At 39.4% G+C, this 22,509-nt stretch overlaps 2 protein-coding genes across 7 annotated transcripts in view; one reads left to right on the forward strand and one right to left on the reverse strand.

Annotated features, from left to right (window-relative positions):
* The window catches only part of KIF18A (kinesin family member 18A), a 39,905-nt gene extending 27,265 nt beyond the window's left edge, over positions 1-12,640 (reverse strand). Inside the window, exons 1-7 of one of the 3 annotated variants that reach the window (XM_042882703.1) lie at positions 12,588-12,640; positions 11,329-11,709; positions 10,527-10,684; positions 9,602-9,706; positions 8,314-8,424; positions 4,035-4,232; positions 465-641 (exon numbers count right to left, since the gene is read on the reverse strand). In XM_042882703.1, coding sequence (XP_042738637.1) covers positions 465-641; positions 4,035-4,232; positions 8,314-8,424; positions 9,602-9,706; positions 10,527-10,684; positions 11,329-11,656 — 1,077 coding nt within the window. In that variant the 5' untranslated portion in view covers positions 11,657-11,709; positions 12,588-12,640. Of the gene's footprint in view, positions 1-464; positions 642-4,034; positions 4,233-8,313; positions 8,425-9,601; positions 9,707-10,526; positions 10,685-11,328; positions 11,710-12,161; positions 12,172-12,468; positions 12,546-12,587 lie in introns of those variants that run through there. The other 2 variants (XM_042882704.1, XM_042882705.1) reach the window with 2 other exon arrangements.
* A 50-nt stretch (positions 12,641-12,690) lies between these two features.
* The window catches only part of METTL15 (methyltransferase like 15), a 92,427-nt gene continuing 82,608 nt past the window's right edge, over positions 12,691-22,509 (forward strand). The window contains exons 1-2 of one of the 4 annotated variants that reach the window (XM_042882709.1): positions 12,691-12,715; positions 13,962-14,241. In XM_042882709.1, the coding sequence (XP_042738643.1) occupies positions 13,963-14,241 (279 nt within the window). In that variant the 5' untranslated portion in view covers positions 12,691-12,715; position 13,962. Of the gene's footprint in view, positions 12,716-12,769; positions 12,872-12,926; positions 12,990-13,961; positions 14,242-22,509 lie in introns of those variants that run through there. The other 3 variants (XM_042882708.1, XM_042882710.1, XM_042882707.1) reach the window with 3 other exon arrangements.

Consider the following 22,509-nt stretch of genomic DNA (forward strand, 5'->3'; position numbering starts at 1 on the left):
GAATTATTAAAAAGTCACTTAAAAAATCACAACAGTCTAAATAGATACTACAGAGCAGAAGACAGGAAGCCACAACGGATTTCCACTTGTCAATAGAAGCTCAATTCAGATTCTCAGCTCCAGTTGAATCCTACTTGTGACAGAGCTGGACTGGCTCGAGCACAACTGTTCAGATACTTCTTTCATGTGCTTTACTGAGCTCTGAATACAGAATGGTAAGACACTGAAACTGGCTGTGGATTTCACCAATTGAAGATTATTTCTATATCTGAGGCTCAGAAGACAAAATCTTTTCAGCTCACTCTCAGTAACAAACACCAAGATGAAGAAAGAAGAGACAACAAAAGAATGTTGAGGAAAAAAAGGTAAGTAAATTGAAAATAGTCCTCTGAAAGAAATAACCCTTCTCCTAAGAAGATATTACTACACTTTGACAGAAGATCAGTAAATGCCAATATACTCACGGAAGACTTGATATCCTTTGCTCGGTTTGCATATTTAAGAGTATTATAGGTATCATCATAAAACATAAAGGATGGACTAACAGCAGCTATCATTATTGTTCGGCAATTTCCTCCAAGGGAATCTTTCAACAAACGAGTGAGCTTGCTGTTTCGATAAGGAATGTGCTGTTTCTTGCTCTATAAAGAAAACATTGTTATGTATTAAGCAGCTGTACTTTACATATGCTTCAGTGTTTGCTTACCCTTTCAGGAATACCACCAAACATGACAAATAGACTTACAATATCTCTTTTACATAAATCAACTTCCTCAAAATCACATTTACAATCTGCTTTAAACCTCTCAGAATTGTTTAATACCCCTACAGCAGAATTGTTGCTCAGGTTACTTCCCAATGTCCGAAAATATAACAAAAATTCTTATGGTGTGAGCAACTAACATAAAAAAGTAGGCTATGCAAACCATTTCAGTTCAGAGTGATTGAGGTTGAAGTCCCTTTCGAGATCCCTCTACTCAAAGCATTCTCAGCTACAGCAAGCTGCCAAGAATTTTGTCCAGTTGAGTTTTGATTACCTGCAATGATATTGACTCAACCACCTCTCCAAGCAACTCAGCTGCCTGAGTTTGCTCAGTAAAGCTTGTTCCTTCATTACATTTACACTCTCCATCTCATAGTACAGAAGCAATTAGTACCCCAATCCCATACTGAATACGTCAACGTGAATTATCTTACTTATATAAAATGGTACAGGTTCTAAATTCTGCCTTTTACCCCAACAAGACGGCAGGGGAAGTCTGCAGCTTTGCCAGGCAGCATAACAGGAAATAAAAGCTTTGATCATTTACCCTATTTGAAAGGAGAAATTGCTAGCTGACCAAGAGGTGCAAGCTGTGGATTTGAGTTTGGCAAAAATTCAGACTGTTTTGTCCCTCTCTCACACAACTGTTCATGCCATTTCCCTTGAGCTGCTGAGCCAGATCAAGAGAATAATTTACTGCCACAAACAAGGTGGGCGAAAGAGCACAAAAGACCAATCAAATCCATAATGCACACCTTGTCTCCCCCTTCAAAATAAACACTGGGATATAGAACCCAAAACAAAAAAGGCATTTCGTGATCTGGGAAACAAGACCCTGCAGCCAGCAAGGTAGAGAACATTTGTAGCCAAAGGCAGGAAAGCCTGATAGGGCAATCCCCTTAACTGATCAGTTGAGATTTAACTTACTACTGACTAGAAGGGCATACTACCCTGCTCTTCAAATCTCTGCTAACAGTCCTCACAAATAACTGAACCAGCAAACACTCAATAGGATAAAAAACAAACAAAATTCATTAAACCCCTTTAAATTTAGAAGTAGCTCTGTGTAAGTAAAGTTGTATTTTTGGCAGCCATTCCTGAATAAGGAATAAAGCTTTCCTGTATATAAATATATATATCTCAATATCAAATTTTCAGTGCAGGATATTATTCTGGAGATGAGAAAGGAGGCAGTTTATTTTCTTGAAAATATCATGTTGACTAGACAACAAATTCATTCCCTATCCATAGGAGCAATGAAGACACACTCTGATTCTTGTTTTTCTGCCTTGTATGACTATAATGGAAAGTAACTGAAGGGAAGTATTATATATAGTATCCTTACCTACGTAGTACCTTAAAAGTACCTTATAGTACCTTAACTACATCCATTGTTACAATTATCTTAAAACTGTTTTATTAAATACCTATACTTTTTTCTATTGGACATTTGTACCTAACAGGTAACATCTTGCATACAGAGCAAATATACCTTACAGACCCCACCCAACAAAATACTAGAATAGGGACAAAGCTTAAAAATAAAAAAAGCTTGTTGAAACAGGATAATACTTTGAAAAGATCAAAGGAAATACAAGGATTCTGACTGGCCTATTTGAAAGTCAGTTTATAGCCAGAAGATAAGAGAAACAAAGATGAGAACATAGCATTCACTAGAAAAGTAGATAAGGAAATGCAAGGCCCTCCCAGGCAATGCAGGAAATAAGTACACAGCAACAATCTCTAGTAAGAGATTTAATGACAAGACAGGTTTGGACATATACAAGGTACGATGACAACACTAGAAAGGAAAGTATTCTTTAAAGACAGGTGGGAACATTAGCAGCAGTATGAAATACTTTAGGGAAGCAATCTTGACAAAAAAAAATAGGAGGGGAGAAATGGATTGCAATAATCAAGTCAAATATACAGAAAGACAAAAAAAAAAGTAATTACAGAAGAAACAGGAAAGCAAGCATGTCCATGAAAGCTTTTCCTGATGCACAAAAAACAGCATCTTGTTGAAAAGCAGTTGATAAATAATTGTATCATTTCAATTCTGCTTTTCAACATTTATTTGAAGTTCTCATGCCATTGACAGTACAACACACATTCAATCAGATGATGTCTATTAGTTTAACCACAAACTGAGGTGGAAAGAAAGGAAATAAGTTTCTCCAAAAACACATTACAGAAAGTAGCTATTCTTTTTTCCTTCTATAAAAGGATACTTCTGATTTTTCACTTTAAAAGTTGAAGATTACTAAGGTGGTCTCCATGTACAAAACATACTGCCCTTTTACCAAATCAATAAAAAGAATTCTCAAATGAATCTCCATTATGATGATGAACTGGTTAGAAAGTTATCCATTAATTTCTGTTACTGTGCAAAACGTGTGTTTCACAAAATGGAAAGAATTAGGAGGTAAGAAAAAAAAAAAAAACAAGAAACAGTTCAGATGCACGTCATCAAACCTAATAGACTCATACATGGTTGATAACGGGGGAAGTTCTTTGCTATGAGAGTGGTGAGGTGCTGGAACAGCTGCCCAGAGAGGCTGTGATGCCCCATCCATCCCTGGAGGTGTTTAAGGCCAGGTTGGATGGGGCTCCGGGCAGCCTGGGCTGCTATGAAATGTGGAGGTTGGTGGCCCTGCGTGTGGCAGGGGGTTGGAGATTCATGATCCTTGAGGTCCCTTCCAACCCTGGCCATTCTGCGATTCTGTGATGATGGGCAGAATCCCTAACTGTTGTAACAGTTTAAAACCTTAGGATTTCTGCTCTGATTTTAAGCAACACAGTATAGGACATTTTCATTCAACACTCTTCTTGTGAAGGAAAATCCTAAACCTTTAGTTTATCTAAGTAAACCTTAAGGCAATCCATGGGATAATGATTCCAATCATCGATATAATCAGATATGAAATTAGGATACTTAAAACACATTGTTTCTCTTTCATATGGAAGTTACTGTCAGCAACAAAGCTCACGTGGCTAAAATTAAGCTACATCAGATGATTCAGTAACTAAAAAGTTAATAAAACAACTCCCTCCCTATCCCACCCCTCAGCAGAGTCTACAGAGGCTCTATTTCTTAAGAGAATAAAGGCCCTATTACATACATTTTCTGATATACTCCATGGTGACAGGCAATGAGGAAGTTACAAACAAACAATAAGAGTCAAAGAGATGCAACACTTAATGCTTATCATGTACAAAAACATTTCCACAAGACTAGAAGTCGAAGACGGTTTGGGAAAGCACCACGTACCTTAGGATCTGCCAAGGCATTAATGACATTTCCAAGAGCTAGCAGGGAGCGGTTAATGTTTGCTCCTTCTCTAAAACGAGCTCCCTTAGCATTTGTAGCACTGGCACGTTCAGATCCTGCGAGGTCAATGAGGGACATTTTGGCGATGCGAACATTTTGACTAATGCTAGCTATCTTGTCTTGCTGTCTTAAGTAAATCTACAAGGCAAAAAAAAAAAAGTTAGTTGACCACTATGCAGCGTCTTATTACTCTAACATCGTCAGAAATTCTCATTGGAATCCTTTTGCATTCTAAGTTAAGCCTTTCCATACTCATCAACAGGCAATCTGTCCTAGTGGAACATCATTTCTGACTCCTCAAATTCACCTGCTTCAGGTAGGAAAAAAAAAAATTTGAGTATGGTTGTATACTGTATCTGGCTGAGAAGTAGTAAACTTTCTTCGTACAAGCTCTTATGTTGCTGTCTTTCAGATTTAGGACAGTTGAACACTAATGTTTTCATATTGTTGAGTAGTACTGACAAAGCATGAAAGCCTTCTCCATTGCTTAGTCAGCCCTTGCTCCACTCCAGCCAGTCAGCTTGAGTGGGCAAGAAGCTAGGAGGGGACACGACTCAGAGAGCAGACCTCACCCAAATAGTGATATATTCCATGGAACATCTTACCCAGTGACAGAACTGGTTGCATTTTTCCAGAGCAGTAACTTTTTCTGTCCCCCTTCGACTGCCTTTATTTTGAACCACATGGTTTCCCAACCTACCCCTCTTTGCCCTTCATATTTTCTGTCACGTTGCACTGTGGGGGAGTAAACAAGTCTATACCAAATGTAAATATTTCTGCATCAAACAATACAATCAAGACCCATTGTACCATTTTAGTGAGATCAACATAGAACAAGAGAGAAAAGCCATTTCTCTGTATTTTTTATTGTCAAGGAGCTATTCCAGGCTGGTAACACTCTAACAATATACAGTTAACAACCATTAGTCAACTAGAGAAAGGTGGAGTGACAGCCAAATCATGTTCTATGACTCAAGCTTTTATAAAAATCCAAAATATATAGGAAATGCCCCAAAGCACAATCCTCCCTGTTTCTTCATTCATCAACAGAACCCTTTCAGTGTTGTGTAAATAAAGGAAATAGCTGCAAATTGACATAAGCAATTACTTACAGTATGAGCTGACTAGTTTGTACTGATTTCTTAGAGATGCCAGAGCTGCTAATAAGGACCACAGGTAGACAAAGTACCTAAAATCCCCCCTTTAAATTTAAGAAGTGTACGGCTGTGAATTTACTTAGCTTAAAGCAATACTCATTAGTTTAAACTTGAAACTTTCAGTTATGTTGTATCAATGTAGCTCCTGACAGCATCATCCCATTTAAGTGTCATGTGCAGAATGTAGTATTAAGATTAAACAACTCATTTTTATTATTTCCCACACACACATTTGTATAAATGACATATTCCCCCTCACAACCTCAAGCATCAAGTCACTTCTGTGGAAAAAGGCCATTCATTGTTAAATGAACAACTAATCCAATGCTGCAATGCCTTATGTCTTCCTATGAAAACCGACAATAGTAGATATTTACTTAAATCACACCGTTGAGATACACAATTATCTAACAAAACAAAGAATGACTTCCAGCAGTAAGGTAAAAGCTTTCCTAGTTAGCAATTCAGTGTCTTTATTGATAGCTTGTAAAATTTCAGGATTATCTCACTATAGAGAAGAAGCGTATTAGGAACACTACCAAGCATGCGCACACACACACACACACTCACACACACACACACGTCTTGCTACCTACAGTAACCTGTTGACACCACCCTTGAATAGAATCAAACTGTTCTTGTGAAAGAATTGTGCACTGCTGATTACACTGCTGAACATGCTTGTAGAGCCATGACATGGCAATGTCAAGTCTCCATATTGAGATGCTTCACTTTGTGAGGAAGTCAGACTATCCAGACATTTAACCAGGAATATTAAGTTCTGTCAAGCATTCCATCTAGCTGACTGCAGTGGCTTATGGGGACTAAGACACAACCAGAGCATTTTATGCTATCATGGCTGCTCTGCCCGCCACCACCACCACCAGGACACCAGGAAAAAACAAACAGAGGATGAACCCACATAGATTAGTTAAAAAATAAATCTGTCCCTTTTCTCGAGTTCAGAGAAATACTATACTAGTTTCAGAAGTCATAAGAAAGCTATTAGCAATAACCATCTTGCAAATGGATTTGGAGAAAAACCATACACGTGAGCTGCATAAGCTTACACTACCTCTTATTTCTTTCAAGTCAAATGCTTTCTTTAGAAGTATTTTGTAAACTATCTTTTCAGTGTTACTTGCGCTCTTTGATGCACCATACCATTTTAGAGTATATTCATATACATTCAAAATGAAAGATACTTGTAGGTACCCGAATGGTACCTACCTTGCTTTTTATGCATACATCCACAGAAATGGAATTTTTTGTTCCTACAACATGTAGATTCAATAGGATCTTTCAATTCATTATGTTTTTACTTTATCGCCAATAATTAACAACCCATTCACCTTCAAGCACTTTTGTTCCAACCTGTTCTCTAAGGAGAGTTACTCTGCAACAACGCATTTAAAGAAAGATCAAGTCTCCACACAGGATGTTTCTTCTGGTCATACATTCCAACAAAATTACAGTACAGTACAAACATACTCATTCTGTCAATACAGTTTATTTCATTGGGTACTTAAGCAATTTTTGCTAATGAGTAAATATACCTACACTGAGATCAATTTGCCAGAGTAAACAAAGAATGCAGGCTGGAGAAGATGAACACTCCAGCATCTCTAGTCACTTAATTGCTTGCCTTCCTGTTAAAAATACCACTAGACTGCAACAGCTACCTAATTTACTTAATTGCTTGCCATTTTTAGAAATGAACTGAGATGAATGCTAAGCCTGTCTGATGAAACAAATCTGAACTCTTTGCTGTCAAATAAAAGTGAGGATAAGACACTCCAGCCCCAAGTAAACAAGGAAATCAGCTGTTTGTGCTCTGACCTCAGTCTGTGGCAGTGCGCTTTGTGCCTTATTAAAGCTGCACACATGGGTGACCATGCAGCAATCAAGCCACCCAATTCAGTACGAATTCATTGCTTTGAACTGATGACCATAGGCACATAATCTGAGGAAATGAGAAAGGACAATTTGAAACAGAAGCCTAAGCTAGAGGAAAACCAACACTTTTAGTGAGGGAATTTTACTGTTAGGTACTTCAGAAATACGTAAATATGTCAAACATTTATTGTTATTTATTGTCAATAATAATGACTGAAATTTAGATCTGGAGTACTTATTTTACAGCTATTGGTATTTGCATCATCTAAATGATAATGTCAACTTCTGCCTATCATTATTAAGCATGGCCTCAGTTTGCAGGTACAGTTAACAACTGTCTAACAGTTAAATAATAATAGAGCTGTAATGCCAGGACAAGAGCTCAAGTTGCTTTGTAATATTTTTCAACCCAGAAGAGCAACATGTACATAATAGAAGATAATGTGATTTGCCATAGGCAGCAGCCAATGTATCAACAAGCTTTAGCTAACAGGACCCATTTTTAAATAATTTTTTTGTACCAGTTTGTATTGCAGTTGGAAGGACACTGTAATAGTGTGCAAGCAGCAGTAATCTTTGGAGAGCTCTTAAATACTAGCACATTTGTACAGTGTCTGTAAAAACCTTACCTACAGAAACTAGAAACATGCATTTCATTTTCATGGTTCAAGCATGTATCTGCTTAAATCCTAGTTTGTGTTAAAACTGGCCACACACTCAAATACAAAGAAAACCTGAATCAATGCAAAACCAAATAACAGAAAAGTAGCATTCGAAACGTTCACTTCATAGAAAGAATAATGACATTCTGTAAAATATTTTTCATACAAGAATGCTGAGCAACATTAGAGAAGCATAAAAGCAGAAAGCACTCAAAGGCCTTCCAAAGTGTAAATCTACAATATCGAAGCATATCCTTAATTCAAAACCACGGTTTTATAGAAAAGATATTTCTAAAGACTGAAGTTGGGATTAGAAAGCTTTTCCTCGTGTTTGCTTCCAACTCTATTCAGTATGAACAGTGAACTGGAAGACTTTTAGCTCTGAGCACTAAAATTAAGGTCTGAGACATATAGATGTACATTTAAAAGCTTCCATTGTATTCAAATTTAGGCAACAAGTAAAACTTATAGAAATACTGGTGTACATCTGCTGTATCATCTTACCTGGAAGACTGCATGGGAACGAGAAGAGGAGGCATTCACATCTGTGGGATGTTGTGTTCTGTTTTTATTCCCATAATCCAACATTTGAAGGATTTCCTCTGCTGATTTTGGCTTTAAAAATAGAGCACAGGGTAAGTACTTTTTTTTCACCCCTCTTTCTCATTAGCTGTATAAGACTTGAAAGATTTTACAGTGATTCTTATCTATATATCTATATAATCTATATAATCTATCTATCTATATATATAGATAGATAGAAAAAATAATCTATCTATCTATCTATCTATCTATCTAGATAGATATTAAAATGGTAAAAAAAAAAAAATCATCAATCACCTTAAAGGAAAACCAAGGTACCTGAAAATAGAGTTAATAGTAATTGCTGTTTTGGAATTGAGGCCCTTCAAACACTTTCAGCTGAAAACGTTAAAGCATGAAAAGTACTTAAGAGCTTCAGAAACTGAAAAGACTTCTGAAAGCCAAAACCAAAACAAAACCTAACAAAAACCCTTAAATCTGCAAGTACTATCCATAGTTAGAAATCCTAAGAACGCCTTAATCTTTGTTGCATTAATGCTTCAAACATGAATATAGTACTGTTTTCAGGCAAAACTCAAGCATAGGAAGAGCAGGCCTTTAAAGGATGAGCCAAACTAACCCAATTCCTGCCTTCATTGTTTGTTGCACGTCGAAGTTGGAAACTACATAGCATTTAACAGGCTCCAAAATTTTGCAGGAAGAAAAAAGTTAGGTCCATGACATTAATTATCAGATTGGGAAATGAGGTTGCATTAACAACTTTGAAGTTGCTGTGCTTGTCTGGAAACAGCACTTTTTTTTAGTGTCTTCATTAAAAAGAAAAAAAAATAAAAAAAATCAAACAAACAGAAAAACTCAAGTTCTAGGCACAAGATTTGCAGAAGTGTTGAACACTCATGCATAACATTGAAAACAGTGAAGTCCTTTAAGAAATACTAAGATTATTTCTCAAAACAACAAGCTTTCCACAACCTGAAGGTAAGCATCAAACCAGCAGTGTCTGCTGGGTAACAAAGACAAATGTTTATCAATTTCTATTTAACAACACCAGTAGCTTTTTCAGAACATGCATTAATTATTTAGTAGGCTTGCAGGTTATTACGTTACTCCTGATGATTGCAAAAAACGAAACAAACAAAACAAAACCCACAAGAATTACTAAGTCACAAGCAACTTCACTGTGCAATCACAAGCAAATTTGACCTCAAATAATGTGGAGCCTCCTGAGTTTGAGCACCTATTTACATACCTGATGTAATGTTAGCCCTTGAACCACCACCCCTTTCTGAGCATCTTCCCGAACAGCCAGCGGTTCTGAGTTGACCAGAAGATCACGGATCTGTTCATTGTACACCTTTGAGAAGGAATTTAAAATCTCTTTAGAAAAGTTACCCTGTCATACTTGACAGGATTGGATTTGAATGGCAACCTCATTCTTCATTACTATTTTAAGACAAAGTGACATTCTGTGATAAGAATAAACCAGTGTCTGTGTAACAGCTTAATTCCTCTTCTTCACTCTCCTCCCCTAGTGCTAATTACTATTCCACTTGACTTAATGGGGGCTAGAATGTAACAGTCATTCTACTACTGCTGCTTTGCAGCAATGCAAAGATAGGTACTAGCAAGAACAGACAAGCAATGCCAAAAAGATAAAGAGAAGAGAAGCCGGCAGCAAAGACCAAAATAATTTTTTGTAGTGAGCTAAACAGTACCATAGCAGTCCTCACAGAAGCATTTCTTTAACTTGAGATACAGTAAAACCAAACTGAATATTACTGGAAAGGAATTAACCATCTTTTAGTTGTGCAATTTCAGTGTTAACAGGAAATTACTGCTAACATCCCTGACAAAGTATCTTCCTGTACCCATTAACAGACAGAAGGAACTTAACTAAGGAGCAAGGAGCTTAACTAATTTGCAGGACAGGTATTACTAGAATGAGAAATGAATGTGTTAGAAGAGATTGGCCTTTTTTGGAAGACACAAGACAGTAACAGGTATCTATTAGTAACATCAAATTTGAGCACTATTCAGTTACAGTCCCATCAAGGATACATTTCTAAAGTCCCAGAATAGTATGAGTATGATGACAGAGGAAATAAAAAGTTTAACTTGATTTATAAAATTATGCCTTCTTAAAAGCAGCATACTAAATCCAGGAGCTAACTTACCTCTAAATAAGACACAGCAACATTGCATATTTTTTCTTCTTTTATTTGATCCATGCAATTATAAAGTGCCATCATGGTTAAATACATCACTCCAGGATCTTCAGGGGAGCCTAACATTGTATGAGTCTTTCCAGCTCCTGTTGCACCATATGCTAGCACTACATTAAGAGGAAAAAAAAAACAGAAAAGATACACTTGGTATCAGTAGGCCAAACAAGAACAAACTTCAAATGGACATTCATATCCCCCATCATATTATACCACTGTTTTCACAAACTATTTAACTTTCTTACCTAATATTCGCTTTCTACAACAGAAATCAGAAAGCTATCTCAAGAGTCACATATTTTCAAGTTTTTAATTCCAAGTTAATTCACAAGCAGTTGAAGTAAAAGATATTTCTTTACTCTCCTAACCCTAGACTATCAACTCATTGCAAATACATAAGGCATTACCTCAGTGTTATATTTGACAGTTAAAAACAAACTTTTGAAAGCTTAAGTTGACAAAATAGATTAATACACTCAATGAAACTACCTCTGGCTGAATAACTCTTCCTTGAATACTCTTCACAAGCACATGTATTTCAGATCAAATTCTGAAGCTTGTTACAACCCTATCACAAAGTCTTCTACAAAACATAACATAGCTAGTCTACCTTCCACATACAACAAGATGGTCATAACTATAAATTACAACTAGTTATTCAAACATAGATCCCTAAGGCCTCTGCAGCATTCAGATACAAGTGTAGATCCTCCAAAGAATTTAGTGAATGAAAAGAGGCATATAGCAAAGATACCTGTGCAATTATATCCATTTAAGAAGCCATCAAGTACACCTTTGGTTGTATGCTCAAAAACTTCCAACTGGGTTGAATTTTCAGCAAAAACAGCATCAAAAACAAATTTAAGGTCTTTCTTTGTTCTTTTATTAATATCCCTGTGGGTCAGTTTCTTTCCATGAAAAAAGCTAAATTCTTCTTCCTTCGGATCAAACACCAATATATGCTGGTCAACAACATGAACAACTTTAGCAAAGTTGCCATCTTTTTCCTTTTGAGTTTCTGGACGGACTCGGACAACCACTTTCATGTGGCTACAGACATCATCTTCTTTAGCAGCAGACATGCTCTCTCTTCTCTGCTTCCAGGGCTCCTTCAGACCAAGCAGCTGAATCCTTCCTGCAATCAACAATAAAAGCAAAAGGCCTTAAACTTGAAACATAATTTCCTCATTAGAATCATCACAGAATGGCCAGGGTTGGAAGGAACCTCAAGGATCATGAATCTCCAACCCCCTGCCACATGCAGGGCCACCACACTTCATAGCAGACCAGGCTGCCCAGGGCCCCATCCAGCACGGTCCTGAACACCTCCAGGAATGGATGGGGCATCCATAGCCTCTCTAGGCAGCTGTTCCAATACCTCACCACACTCATAGTAATGAATTTCCCCCTGATACCCAACCTAAATCTTCCCTCCCTCAACTTCAAACCATTTCCCCTTGTCCTGAAGTTATCAGCCCTTTCAAAGAGTTTAGTCTCCTCCTGTTTGTAGGCTTCCTTTAAATACTGAAAGGCTGCAATGAGGTCACCCCACAGCCATCAGTTTGCAGTTTAAGTCAAACTACACACCTGTGCTAGCCCTGCCCTACACTCAGTCAGCTGCAGGAACCATCACAAAGCTCTGAGAAGCACTGTTAACTGGCCTGAAAACACGACTTAACAGTACACAGCTAAGCAGGCCTCCCTTGGGAAAGCCAAAGTCTGATTCCTCCGACTACAGCTACCGTTCCACCTGCAGTTCTCCTTCACTTCAGAGCACTCGCATAGTAGCAGGCAGCTCTCTCGTCCTGCAGGAGGGTTCAGGGGCCTTTTGATTATAGGCCCCACAACGCTCAGATACTAACGAAGGACCGCCCTTCCAGGCCTCGCTCTTCACCTCAGAAAGAAGAAAGATATCCCAGGGCCGACAACAAACACAGATCACGGACAAAACCGCACGGTAAGCCCCCGAGCCCCGCCCGCCCTGCCCGCCATGCCGCTGGAGCGGCCACTCACCTCAGCGCCGCAGCCGAGCCAACCGCCGCCCAGCCCGGCCGCCGAATTCAAACGCCAGCGGCCGCCCCCCCTTCGCCTCCTCATTGGCCGCCGCCGCCGTGACGTCATCAAAGCGACGGCGCGAGCGGGTAAGCGCGTGGCGAGGGTGGTTTCTGTAGCTCTGCGTGCTGTGCGGGGCCGGTGGGCGGGAGCTGCGTGAGGGGAGAGCCGCGGACCTCTAGGCCTGCTCGATATAAGATCCTTCTTCGGTTTTCTCTAGGCTCAACAGCCCCAGCTCTTTCCACGTAAGAGCGATGCCGCAGGCCCTTAATCATTTTTGTAGCCTTCTGCTGTATCCTGCGACTGAAAGCACACAAAAAGTTTCCTCAGTTCATAGATGAGTGATTGTGAGCCGTGCTCTGGGTAAGGAAGATGCTTCCCGGGGTCGTAGAGCAAGGCAGTGTGAGTTAGATTATCACTGATCTTCTCCCCACCTCTGTGTTAGCTTTTATAGAGGTGTTGGGGTTTGTTGTGGAATCACAGAATTGTAGGAGTTGGAAGGGACCTCCAGGAATCATCAAGTCCAACTCCCCAAAGGGCTTGCAAAGGACTTGAAGTCCTCTGTTCAAGGTTAGAGGCTGATACATGCTTACAAATGCGATGCAATGAAAGTAGGATAGCCTTTATTCAAAGGGCCTTTGGCTAAAGTATGCACTCTTTTTGTGTGGCAAGAGAGAGTGTGAAATATGACACAACAACAGATGTGAGCTCATAAAAATGCAAATAACATCTTACTTATGTTAACCTTCAGCTTCCTTCAGCTTTTTTTTTTAATCTGCTTTGAATTATTCTGTTGTAATTTTACCACACATGTAGGTTGTAACACTAATCATAACCGTGTTAAAAACCCAGTGGCACGATTTGTCTTTTCCCATTTCAACTAGAAATACAGGAAACTTGGCAACCTAAGTGCTGCCATTCAGAGCAAGTGCCTCATTGTGCGTGGCAGGACGTAGGAGAACAAAATGAAAGCTGAGCTACTGTTCTGGTTGTGCTCAAGTGTGGTTAGTCATTTAATAGGGGCTTCTCTCAAGATGTTTGAACATTGATAAAGTCCTAGCAATGTAAAGGAAATGAAGGTATTGCTTGTGAAAATAAAGCTCTATTTACTTAGATGTGATTGATTGTTAGATGGCCTTCAAATTGCTGAAAAGAAGTTAAATTATCAGAGCCTTTTTGCTGAGATGGCATTTCTGTAAAGCCTCCTATCTTGTGAAATGTACTTGCAGCATTTGCACTTTTTGTGTGTGGCTTTTTTTTTTTTTTTTTTTTTTTTTTTAACACTTAATGTTTTAAATAGTTATCAAAGTAATTCCCAACATCTGTTTTTTCTAGGATGATCAACTCCAAAATGCTATCTCAGAGTCTGTGCCAAGTTAACAAGTGTCTGCTTCTGTGCAACTTAAAGCTGAATCCAGACAAGTTAGCTGTTTTGGCCAGAAGGATCTACTCTTCAGTAAAACAGCTTTCTGAATATGATTTAACGGAGCAAACTACACAGGAAAGTGAAACTAAAGAGTTGCTTCACAGTACAGAAAACAAAACCTTTGGAAGATTGCACATACCAGTGATGGTGGAGGAGGTCATTAATTTTTTATCCCCTCAGTCAGGCCAGGTGAGTTAAGTAATTGGTTGACACCTATGATTTACTATCTATCCAGCAGAAAAGTTTGTGCAGTGTGGTGATAACTCTCCTTTAGAGAAATAAGGGCTGTTCTTTGAGACTATTCCACCTTTTAAAACTTCTAAATTATTTTGCCATCCAAATTAAGGTTTTATATTTAAGATAGTAGAAATCTCCTATCTGTGTGTCTGACCTTAACAAATCCTGAGTAATCTGTTGGTTAAAACTGTAGCATTGAAGCAATCTCTTGCTTTTGTGCTTGTTTTTCTAGACAGCTCTTGTGCATTTGTAGGGTGTTAAGTAGTGTTAATTACTAACAGTAGCAGGGAGTTATGTGTGGTTATGTCATCAATTTGTGAAGAGCTCTCTTCGTTTTGTGTAAGAGCTAGTAGGGTAAAAAATCATTGTAGAATCAACTGTGTTAGAAAAAAATCTTCATGATCATCAAATCCAGCTGTTAGCCTGACCTACTGAGTCCAATCACTGAACTGTGCCCCTTAGTGTCATGTCCGTGTGTGCCAAATACACTGGCTGGGGATTCTACCATGTGTCTGGGCAGCCTGTTCCAGTGCTTGACCGACATCTAAAGAAATTGTTTTTTATATTCAGTCAAAACCACCTCATTGTTATTGTCACTGTTTCAGTGGTTTTGAGGTCCGGTGTTTCCTTAGGATGTGCTTATACTGCATGGAGTGGTGTGGAGGTGCTGTAGTTACAAATGGCAACATGTAGAAACGGTTTTGTATCAATGGCGGACAAGTATTGCAAAGCTGCCTGGTTTGGCCAAGGTACTGTGAAAAGATTCCTTCTGGTAATCTGGATTTGCTCACATCTGTCTATGCTGTAGCATTGGTATGTCTGCACTACATGTGTTATATGCAGTTTAGGTATACTGTTTCACGCTCTCTTTACAAAACTTAAGTGGTAAAATTGTTTGCATCTGGGAGATCTTACATATGATATTAAGTTGAAGGAATTTCATATGCAGTGGTTAAGTGGTTTTCACCTGTCAGATGCTTTTGTCTGCAAACTGAGTGCTTTTTATGTTAGCTTCATACAGGCTTACTATATTTGTCGATCAATGATAAGTTTTAACTAAAACAATGAAATTGTATATGAAGTACTATGTTCAAGATGTGCAGCTACTTATATATACTTGAAATGCTGTCAACTGACAGTGCAAAGGGATGTGGCAAGTTTGAGATGGATTTGGAGGATCAAAGTGATGTAGTCTAGTTTTATTGCGTTGCCTTGTAAGAACTTCCTTAGTTTGGAAGTCACTGTATATTTTAAATTTCTTGAAAGCCAGTGAGAATCAGAGTAGCCGTAATTATTGTAGCACACTTTTTTTGTTGAAAATACCCAAATGATGAATTACATGCCGAACTTAAAGTTCAGGTTTCATTCGCATTTCAGAACTATCATGACATTTGCGCACAGGAGGTGAATATATAAATTGTGAGACTGTATGTAAAGGGTTTTTTTCAGTTGTGTAAGTTTCTACTTAATTAAGAATTCGGGCTGATGTGGGGGACTGTTTATTAAACTTTGGTCATTGATACATATATGGGAACTGCTGAATCATGGCCTGAACCTCTGATTGATCACCTGATGGAGCAATGAGTCAGCCACAGGAGCACAGGTGAAGGCAATTCAGCTGTGCTGCTGGAAGGGGTGGAGCCTGGCTGCACCTCTCCTAAACCCCATTTAAGAGCTGGCTGCCACTGGGGAAGGATCTCTTTCTGGAGATCCCTGCTTTTGGAGTTTTCTAGCAAGCCCTGGATAAGGGTAAGTCTTCTATCATTTTTTGGTGTAGTAATCTGTTTAGCCGAACTCTCTGGTATGTTTCTTAGCTATAACACCTGTATATTCTTTGATTATACAACATGTAAAACCTTTTTGGCCAGAACTCGCGAAAGGATCTATTCTTGATTCTAAACTGTGGGAAGTAACTTTGGTCTCTGAAGGCTTTTTAAGGATTCAAATATTTATGATTGTAAAGCAGCATGTTAGTGGAGGGGGATTTTTCTTCAGATCCATGTGTCTTGTAGAGATTCCTGTACTAGTGGTGAACCATTAATGTCAGATATAAGAGTGAGCATCATCTTGAGCAGAAGCATTTACAGGGTGTATAAACTATAGTAAATCATGCATTTACAGCACTTTATGAAGATTAAAGTTTTGAAAGTAAGCGTGTTGAAAGATGTGGTGTGTTAACCAAGTTTTGTTAGAGTAAGCATCATTGGTGAAATTTTGAACTACAATTGAGACCGCTTTTCTTTGCGTGTTACAGTTGGTGTTGAAATGGCTGTTTGTTTCTTTTAAAATTGTTTTTGAGAACAGGAAACATAAATTCTTGTTTTTTCTACCTTCTCTCCTGTGTACGCAAAGGTTTCCTTTACTCATTTTTAGTGCAGTTATGTTCCCCGTTATTAAATAAAATAACAAGGGGGGGCCTTTATTTCTTCTGGTGTCCCAAGACAATGAATTGTCAGTATATAGAAAATCCAGTTAGAAAGACAACTTTCTAGTGAATGAGGTTGCTAAGAGCATAAATGTTACTTCCAGAGTGAGTCACAGCTGAGAGCAAGGTGTTAGTGCCCTCCCACTGAATATTTGATTGACATCTCTGTGGAATCTGTCAGGGTTATAAGCAATAACAGTTTTGCTCATCTTTGAGTCTCCTCTTATTACTTCTAGAACCTATTTCTACAAAGTCCTTTCTTGAAAACACATTGTACAAATTAGTTTTTACTGATCTCCTTTTTTTCCTCAATGAAAAGTCTGTTGCAGTAAATCCACATGCAAGTAATTTCCCCCTTTAAGTCTACTGTATTGACTCTCCAACAGCTCCCTGTCTTTCTTGTACTGGGGGCTCCAGGCCTGGACACAGTACTCCAGATGGCGCCTCACAAGAGCAGAATAGAGGGGAACAATCACCTCCTGTCCCTGCTGGCCACCCCTCTTCTGATGGAGCCCAGGATACCATTTGCTTTCCAAGCTGTGAGAGCACCCTACTGGCTCATGTTATGTTTTTCATCCATCAGGACCCCCAGGTCCTTCTCTCTTTCCTTCTTTCTTTCTTCTCTTGAGTTTCAAAAACAGTGAAAGAACCAAGCCATACCTTTTCAAAACGAATGTCTTCAGGCATCCCCAAGTATGTTTTTCCTTATTTTCACTCTACTTTTTCTTTTTTTTCCTTTGCATCAGTCACTTGTCTTTTTGCTGGTCTCTTTTGTGTTATATAGTGATAAAAAAGAAAATATAACTTCACTGGCATTGAGATATATGAAAATTTGAAATTTAATTGTTTTCATGAGGATTTTCTAACACGGGTTCTTACAAGGTGCAGGCCTCTAGGAAACTATTTTAATAGTGCACCAGCACAAACAGAAGGTATTGATGTATACTATTTGCATTAAATATGTTTGCCTAGCGTGGACAGGATTGTAGATAAAGTAATTTCTAGGAGTAGTATTTGATTTATAGCCATTCTGGAAGTTTTTCCTTTTAAACGTCTATAAATAAGTGATCAAGATGGTGGTGAAGATGAATGAATGAGACTATTTATTCCCTTCTTCTTGTAAGAATTGCTATTTTCATTCATGTCAAATGAAAGATTCATTTTCAGCAGAAAGAGTATGAGTATGGCCTTCCAAAGTAACAGAAGGAAACATAAGTTACTGCTGACAATCTCACATTGATCTTTTGTGACTTGCTTGAGTCATTGGTTTGAAGACAGTAGTCTTTTACCTCCTGAAGGTCTGTTGCCACTGTTGGGTGTTGTTGATTCAGAGCATAAATGTTCCCTTCTTATTGTGTGGAGCTGGTTAGTCAAGGTGATAATCACATGAAGCTGAGATGAACTGCTGGTGTTCAAAAGCATAGTCTGTTGTTGTGAAGATATTGTCTTAGTTTCCTTATATCTTTGTCCATATGTCAGTATTCCTTTACTTTTTCTGCCTTATAGTGAATGTAAGCTTTTAAGGATAAAAATAGCCTTCCTCTCTATGGTGCCCTGCAGTGTGGACTTCTGTTTTGTGAGAAGGGTTTCCAAGTATCATAGCATATAAATAGTTATGTGGCTATGTTGGTGGCCAGTGTGCTTGCCATAGTGCTTCCAAAGCTATCTGCAAATGATTGGACTGGTACAATACATTTACAGTAAAGGCTCTCAAAATTGAAGTGTTTTACATTGTCTTCAAGATAAATAGGAATTTGAAAAAGCACCTGAAAAGATGTATTTTGAGTTCTCAGGTTGTGTGAGGCATTTTGTAGGGTGCAGCCAAAATACCAACCTCGGCACAGAATATTAATTACATAACAAGACAAATATTGAAACTGTAGAATCATAGAATATCCCGAGGTGGGAGGAACTCACAAGGATGATCAAGTCCAACCTCTGACTCCACAAGGGACCACTCAAATGCAAATGGTTGTTCAGCTGCAGCAGCTTGGGGCTATGCCCACTGCCCTTTAGTGCAGAACCTTTCCATGACCCTCCCCTGATACATCTCTGTTCCCTAGGGTCCTGTAGCTGCTACCAGAGAGCAGAGCTCAGCGCTGCTTTCTGCTCCCTGTGAGGAGCTGCAGCTGCCTTGAGGGCTCATCACAGCCTACTTTGCTCTGGGAGCAACAAACTTAGAGCTCTCAGACATTCCTCCACTGTCTTGCCCTCAAGACCCTTCACAGTCCTTATAGCCCTCTGGAACTGGAGCGTTAACTCTTGAACTCTCAGGCCATGGCCTCTCCTACCCAACTCAGCCCTGTTTTGGCTGTCATGGAACACTTGTTGGGTCTCATCACCGTCTCCTTACGATATCACAAGTCACATCCCTGCAAACCACTATAAATACAGAGGTGCTGACAACAGAACACCAGTTGCTGACTGACTTTTGTCTGGGAAGCACATGCTTGAGACCAGGAGCTTTTTACCTAGATCCTTCCCTCCCATTCTAGGAATTTTTGTGGAGGAGGATGGATTCTTCTCCACCGAAGAAGCTCCAGCTTCTAGAGAGCAGCAGCAAGCTCAAGCCAATGCATGTAGACCCACTGGAGGGCAATGTTGAGCCCATGGAGGTGTACCTACCTCCGCAGGGTGAACAGATGAAAGTAGATCTATCGCCATCAGGCCTGGGCAAGCACATCATGCTTGCCCAGAAACATCTCTATATCCATTGGTGGTGCAGCAGGAGCTCTCTATTTCTATCTTGGTGTTGAAGAGTCGCCGAAGAGCTTCTGCTCTCTAGAGTCCTTTTTTTTCCTCTGTCCCCCGTCCTCATCCTTCCTTGAGACCTCTCACCTCTTCTTTCCCAAGCTCTGAGGAAAAGAGAAGGACTGAGACTGGTGTCCTCTAAGCTTCTGCACAGAGAAAGCAGGAGTCCAGTGGATGGCCCCCAGCTCTCTGTGGCCTCCATGCAAGTCCCAAGGATGAGGGCAAGACTGAGACTGGTGTTGTTATGCTTCTGTACCACGACAATGGGAGGAATCCAGTGGATGGCCCTGAGCTCCCTGCAGCCTCTAGGTGAGCCCTCAAGAAGAGGCTGGGACTGGGATGGGGTCCTCTGAGTTGCTGTGTGAAGACAACATGTGGAGTCTAGCCCTGAGTCCCTGCAGCCTGTAGGCAGTCTTGAAGAAGAAAGCAGGACTGGATCTGGTGTCCTCAAAACTGCTGTGCTGGGACAAGAGGAGTCCAGTAGATGGCCCTGAGATCCTTGATGCAAGTGCTAAAGAGGAAGGCGGGACTGGGACCGGCATCCTCTGAGTTGCTGTGTTGGCACAATAGGAATAGTCCAGCAGGCAGCCCCAAGCTCTCAGTGGACTCTAGGAAAGTCCTGAGGAAGAGAGCAGGACTGGTAATAGCATCTTCTAAGCTGCTGTGTCAGGTCCAGGAGGAATCAATTAGGCAGCCCCAAGCTCCCTGTGGCCTTCAGGCAGCATCAGAGAAGGTACAGAGGCAGCTTTCCGTTGGAGAAGCAGCAGACTTTGATTTGGACAGGAAGAAGGACTCAAGTTCAGCATAATTCCAGTTGCTCCATAAGGACTTCTATTTCAAAACTGGACAATGTTTAAAAGAACAATACAAAATAACAACGATAAGAAAAACTTTGTTTCTTTTTTTCTGAAACAGAGCCAGTAAGTTTACCATTTTTGGTACTTCAGAGTCTGCCTTGTTTCCTGGATTTGTTTCCCCAAAAGGAACAACTCTGCCCCTTAGGAAGGGGCTTGGGCACATGGCAGCCTGGCAGGCTGTGGGCATGGCCTTTGCTCAACACTGGGCACAGAGGGGTGAGGAGGGATGGAGGGCTGTGGAATTTTACTGAAGGGGGCTGTGTAAAATATTTGATTACAATCGCGCTTGAAAAAGTAGGAAAAAAGAAAATAATTGAAAATGCAAAAATACTTGAAAAAGTAAAAATCCTTTAAAATGTTGTTTTCGTCTAAAAACCATTTTGAAGACAGTGTATGAGAAAGAAATATGTTTTGTGAAATTGTTTCATATAATATGCACACAAGGTTCTCATACCTATTTTTATTGAGTAACAATATCTGTTTTTACAGAGGTTCCATCATGAAATGAGAGAGGGAAAATGGAGACAGGAAAGAAAACATGACAGAAGATGATATTTGAACAGCTTGTTAATTGAGGGGGTGGACAAAATCCAGTCATGCTCTTAATTTGAAGTATCTTGCTTTGCTTCTGTCTTCTGTAGAGTAAATTTATTAATTTATTAATAGGATTTATTTGAGAGCACTGCACATCTGTTCTGTTTTGAAGCTGATACTCGCTATATGCTTAGACCCTTGGTAGCAGGAAATAAGTAATCATATTGGATATCCAAAATGGCAACGTATGAACAGGGCACGGTCAAGAATCCCTTAGGAGTTCAGTTTTTATGGAACTTCAACATTTTTGTGCTGTAGAGAGATAGTAATTCTAAAACTTGAAGGAGCTGGGGTGGGAAGAGTGGGCTGATGGCTACATCTGCACAGGGAAGAATATTTTGGTTATAATTCTTGGGCATCTGCCCAGCCACCTCTTCTTCCCACCTGCAGCATTGCTCTCAGAAGGCAAATCTAAACATTGTCATCAGCAACAACAAGACAGCTCTCAGCAACTTTGTTCTGCATCTTTCTCTATTGCAGTAGGGGAAGAGAAGCTTGCATCTGCTATCTCCAAAGAGACCAGCAAGGGAGCTTGGTCTGCCTACTGAGAACAACTCTGCAGATGCACCAGATTTCATTTTATTGTAATACCAAGTCAGCTTGCTGTTATCACTCTATGGCATAACAAATGATAGTGTTTCAGGAGACTATTTAAGAGTCTGTGTTATAATAAAGCAAGATTCAATGCTTTTGGGTGACTCAGCTTGTAATGACGCTGTATACGCTCTCCTATTCTGTTGTGACAGCATTAGTCTTTGCACCTCTTGGGGAAAACTAATAAAATTCACCAGAAAGTAATCTAAGCCCTTTAAATTTTAACTTGAGTAAGCCTGTGATCCCATAAAGGGTGATAATTAATATATGTAGCTACTCATTTCCTTCCCATCTAGTACTGTGTGCCTTATTTAGTCAGCCTTTTGGTTAAACTTTCTTATTAAATATTTGAATGCTGGTTTGCAAACAGGAGTACAGAGTTTTTACCGCAAAATATTACTAGGGGTTTAATATCATAATGGTGTTGTGGGAAATATCTGCAGGTTTTTCTTGCTGTCGTGCGTTTCTCTTTAAGGTAATCCAGTTCTGAGCAGCTTCGTGCTAGGCTTGTTCTGTATAAAGGAATAATTCAGATATAAACTACCAAATCTGCTGTCTGAAATTAATGGGTATCTGCAATCATCAAAATGTACCGTCTTTTTTTATTATTTTCTTCTTCCCAGAGTTTAAGCACATATCATTCTGTTGGTGTTTACTGGTGGCTCAGCACTCTGCAAGAACACTTTTCAAAGTTGTTTGAAAGTGTAAATATGTTGATTTAAAATCACTGAAATAATATTGCTTCAGGCTCTCTCTTTGTAAAATGTTGATTTAGCTCATATGTATGTCGCTCTGAAAATAATGCCTCCTATTTATTTCCATGGGAATTACAACAGATACAAAGATGACAATAACACTGTTTGGTAGAGCAAGAACAAGAGCCTGCATGCTGCTCTTGTAAAAATCTGTACCAGTGGAGGTGTTGCCACTGTCAAAACGTAGCACTCGCTACTTCACTGTGCTCACATCTGCTGTTTGTTCTCCATAAATGTTCAGCAA

The sequence above is a fragment of the Lagopus leucura genome, unplaced genomic scaffold, assembly GCF_019238085.1.
Source record: "Lagopus leucura isolate 7727_CA_CO unplaced genomic scaffold, USGS_WTPT01 Super-Scaffold_100035, whole genome shotgun sequence".
Lineage (NCBI taxonomy): Eukaryota > Metazoa > Chordata > Aves > Galliformes > Phasianidae > Lagopus > Lagopus leucura.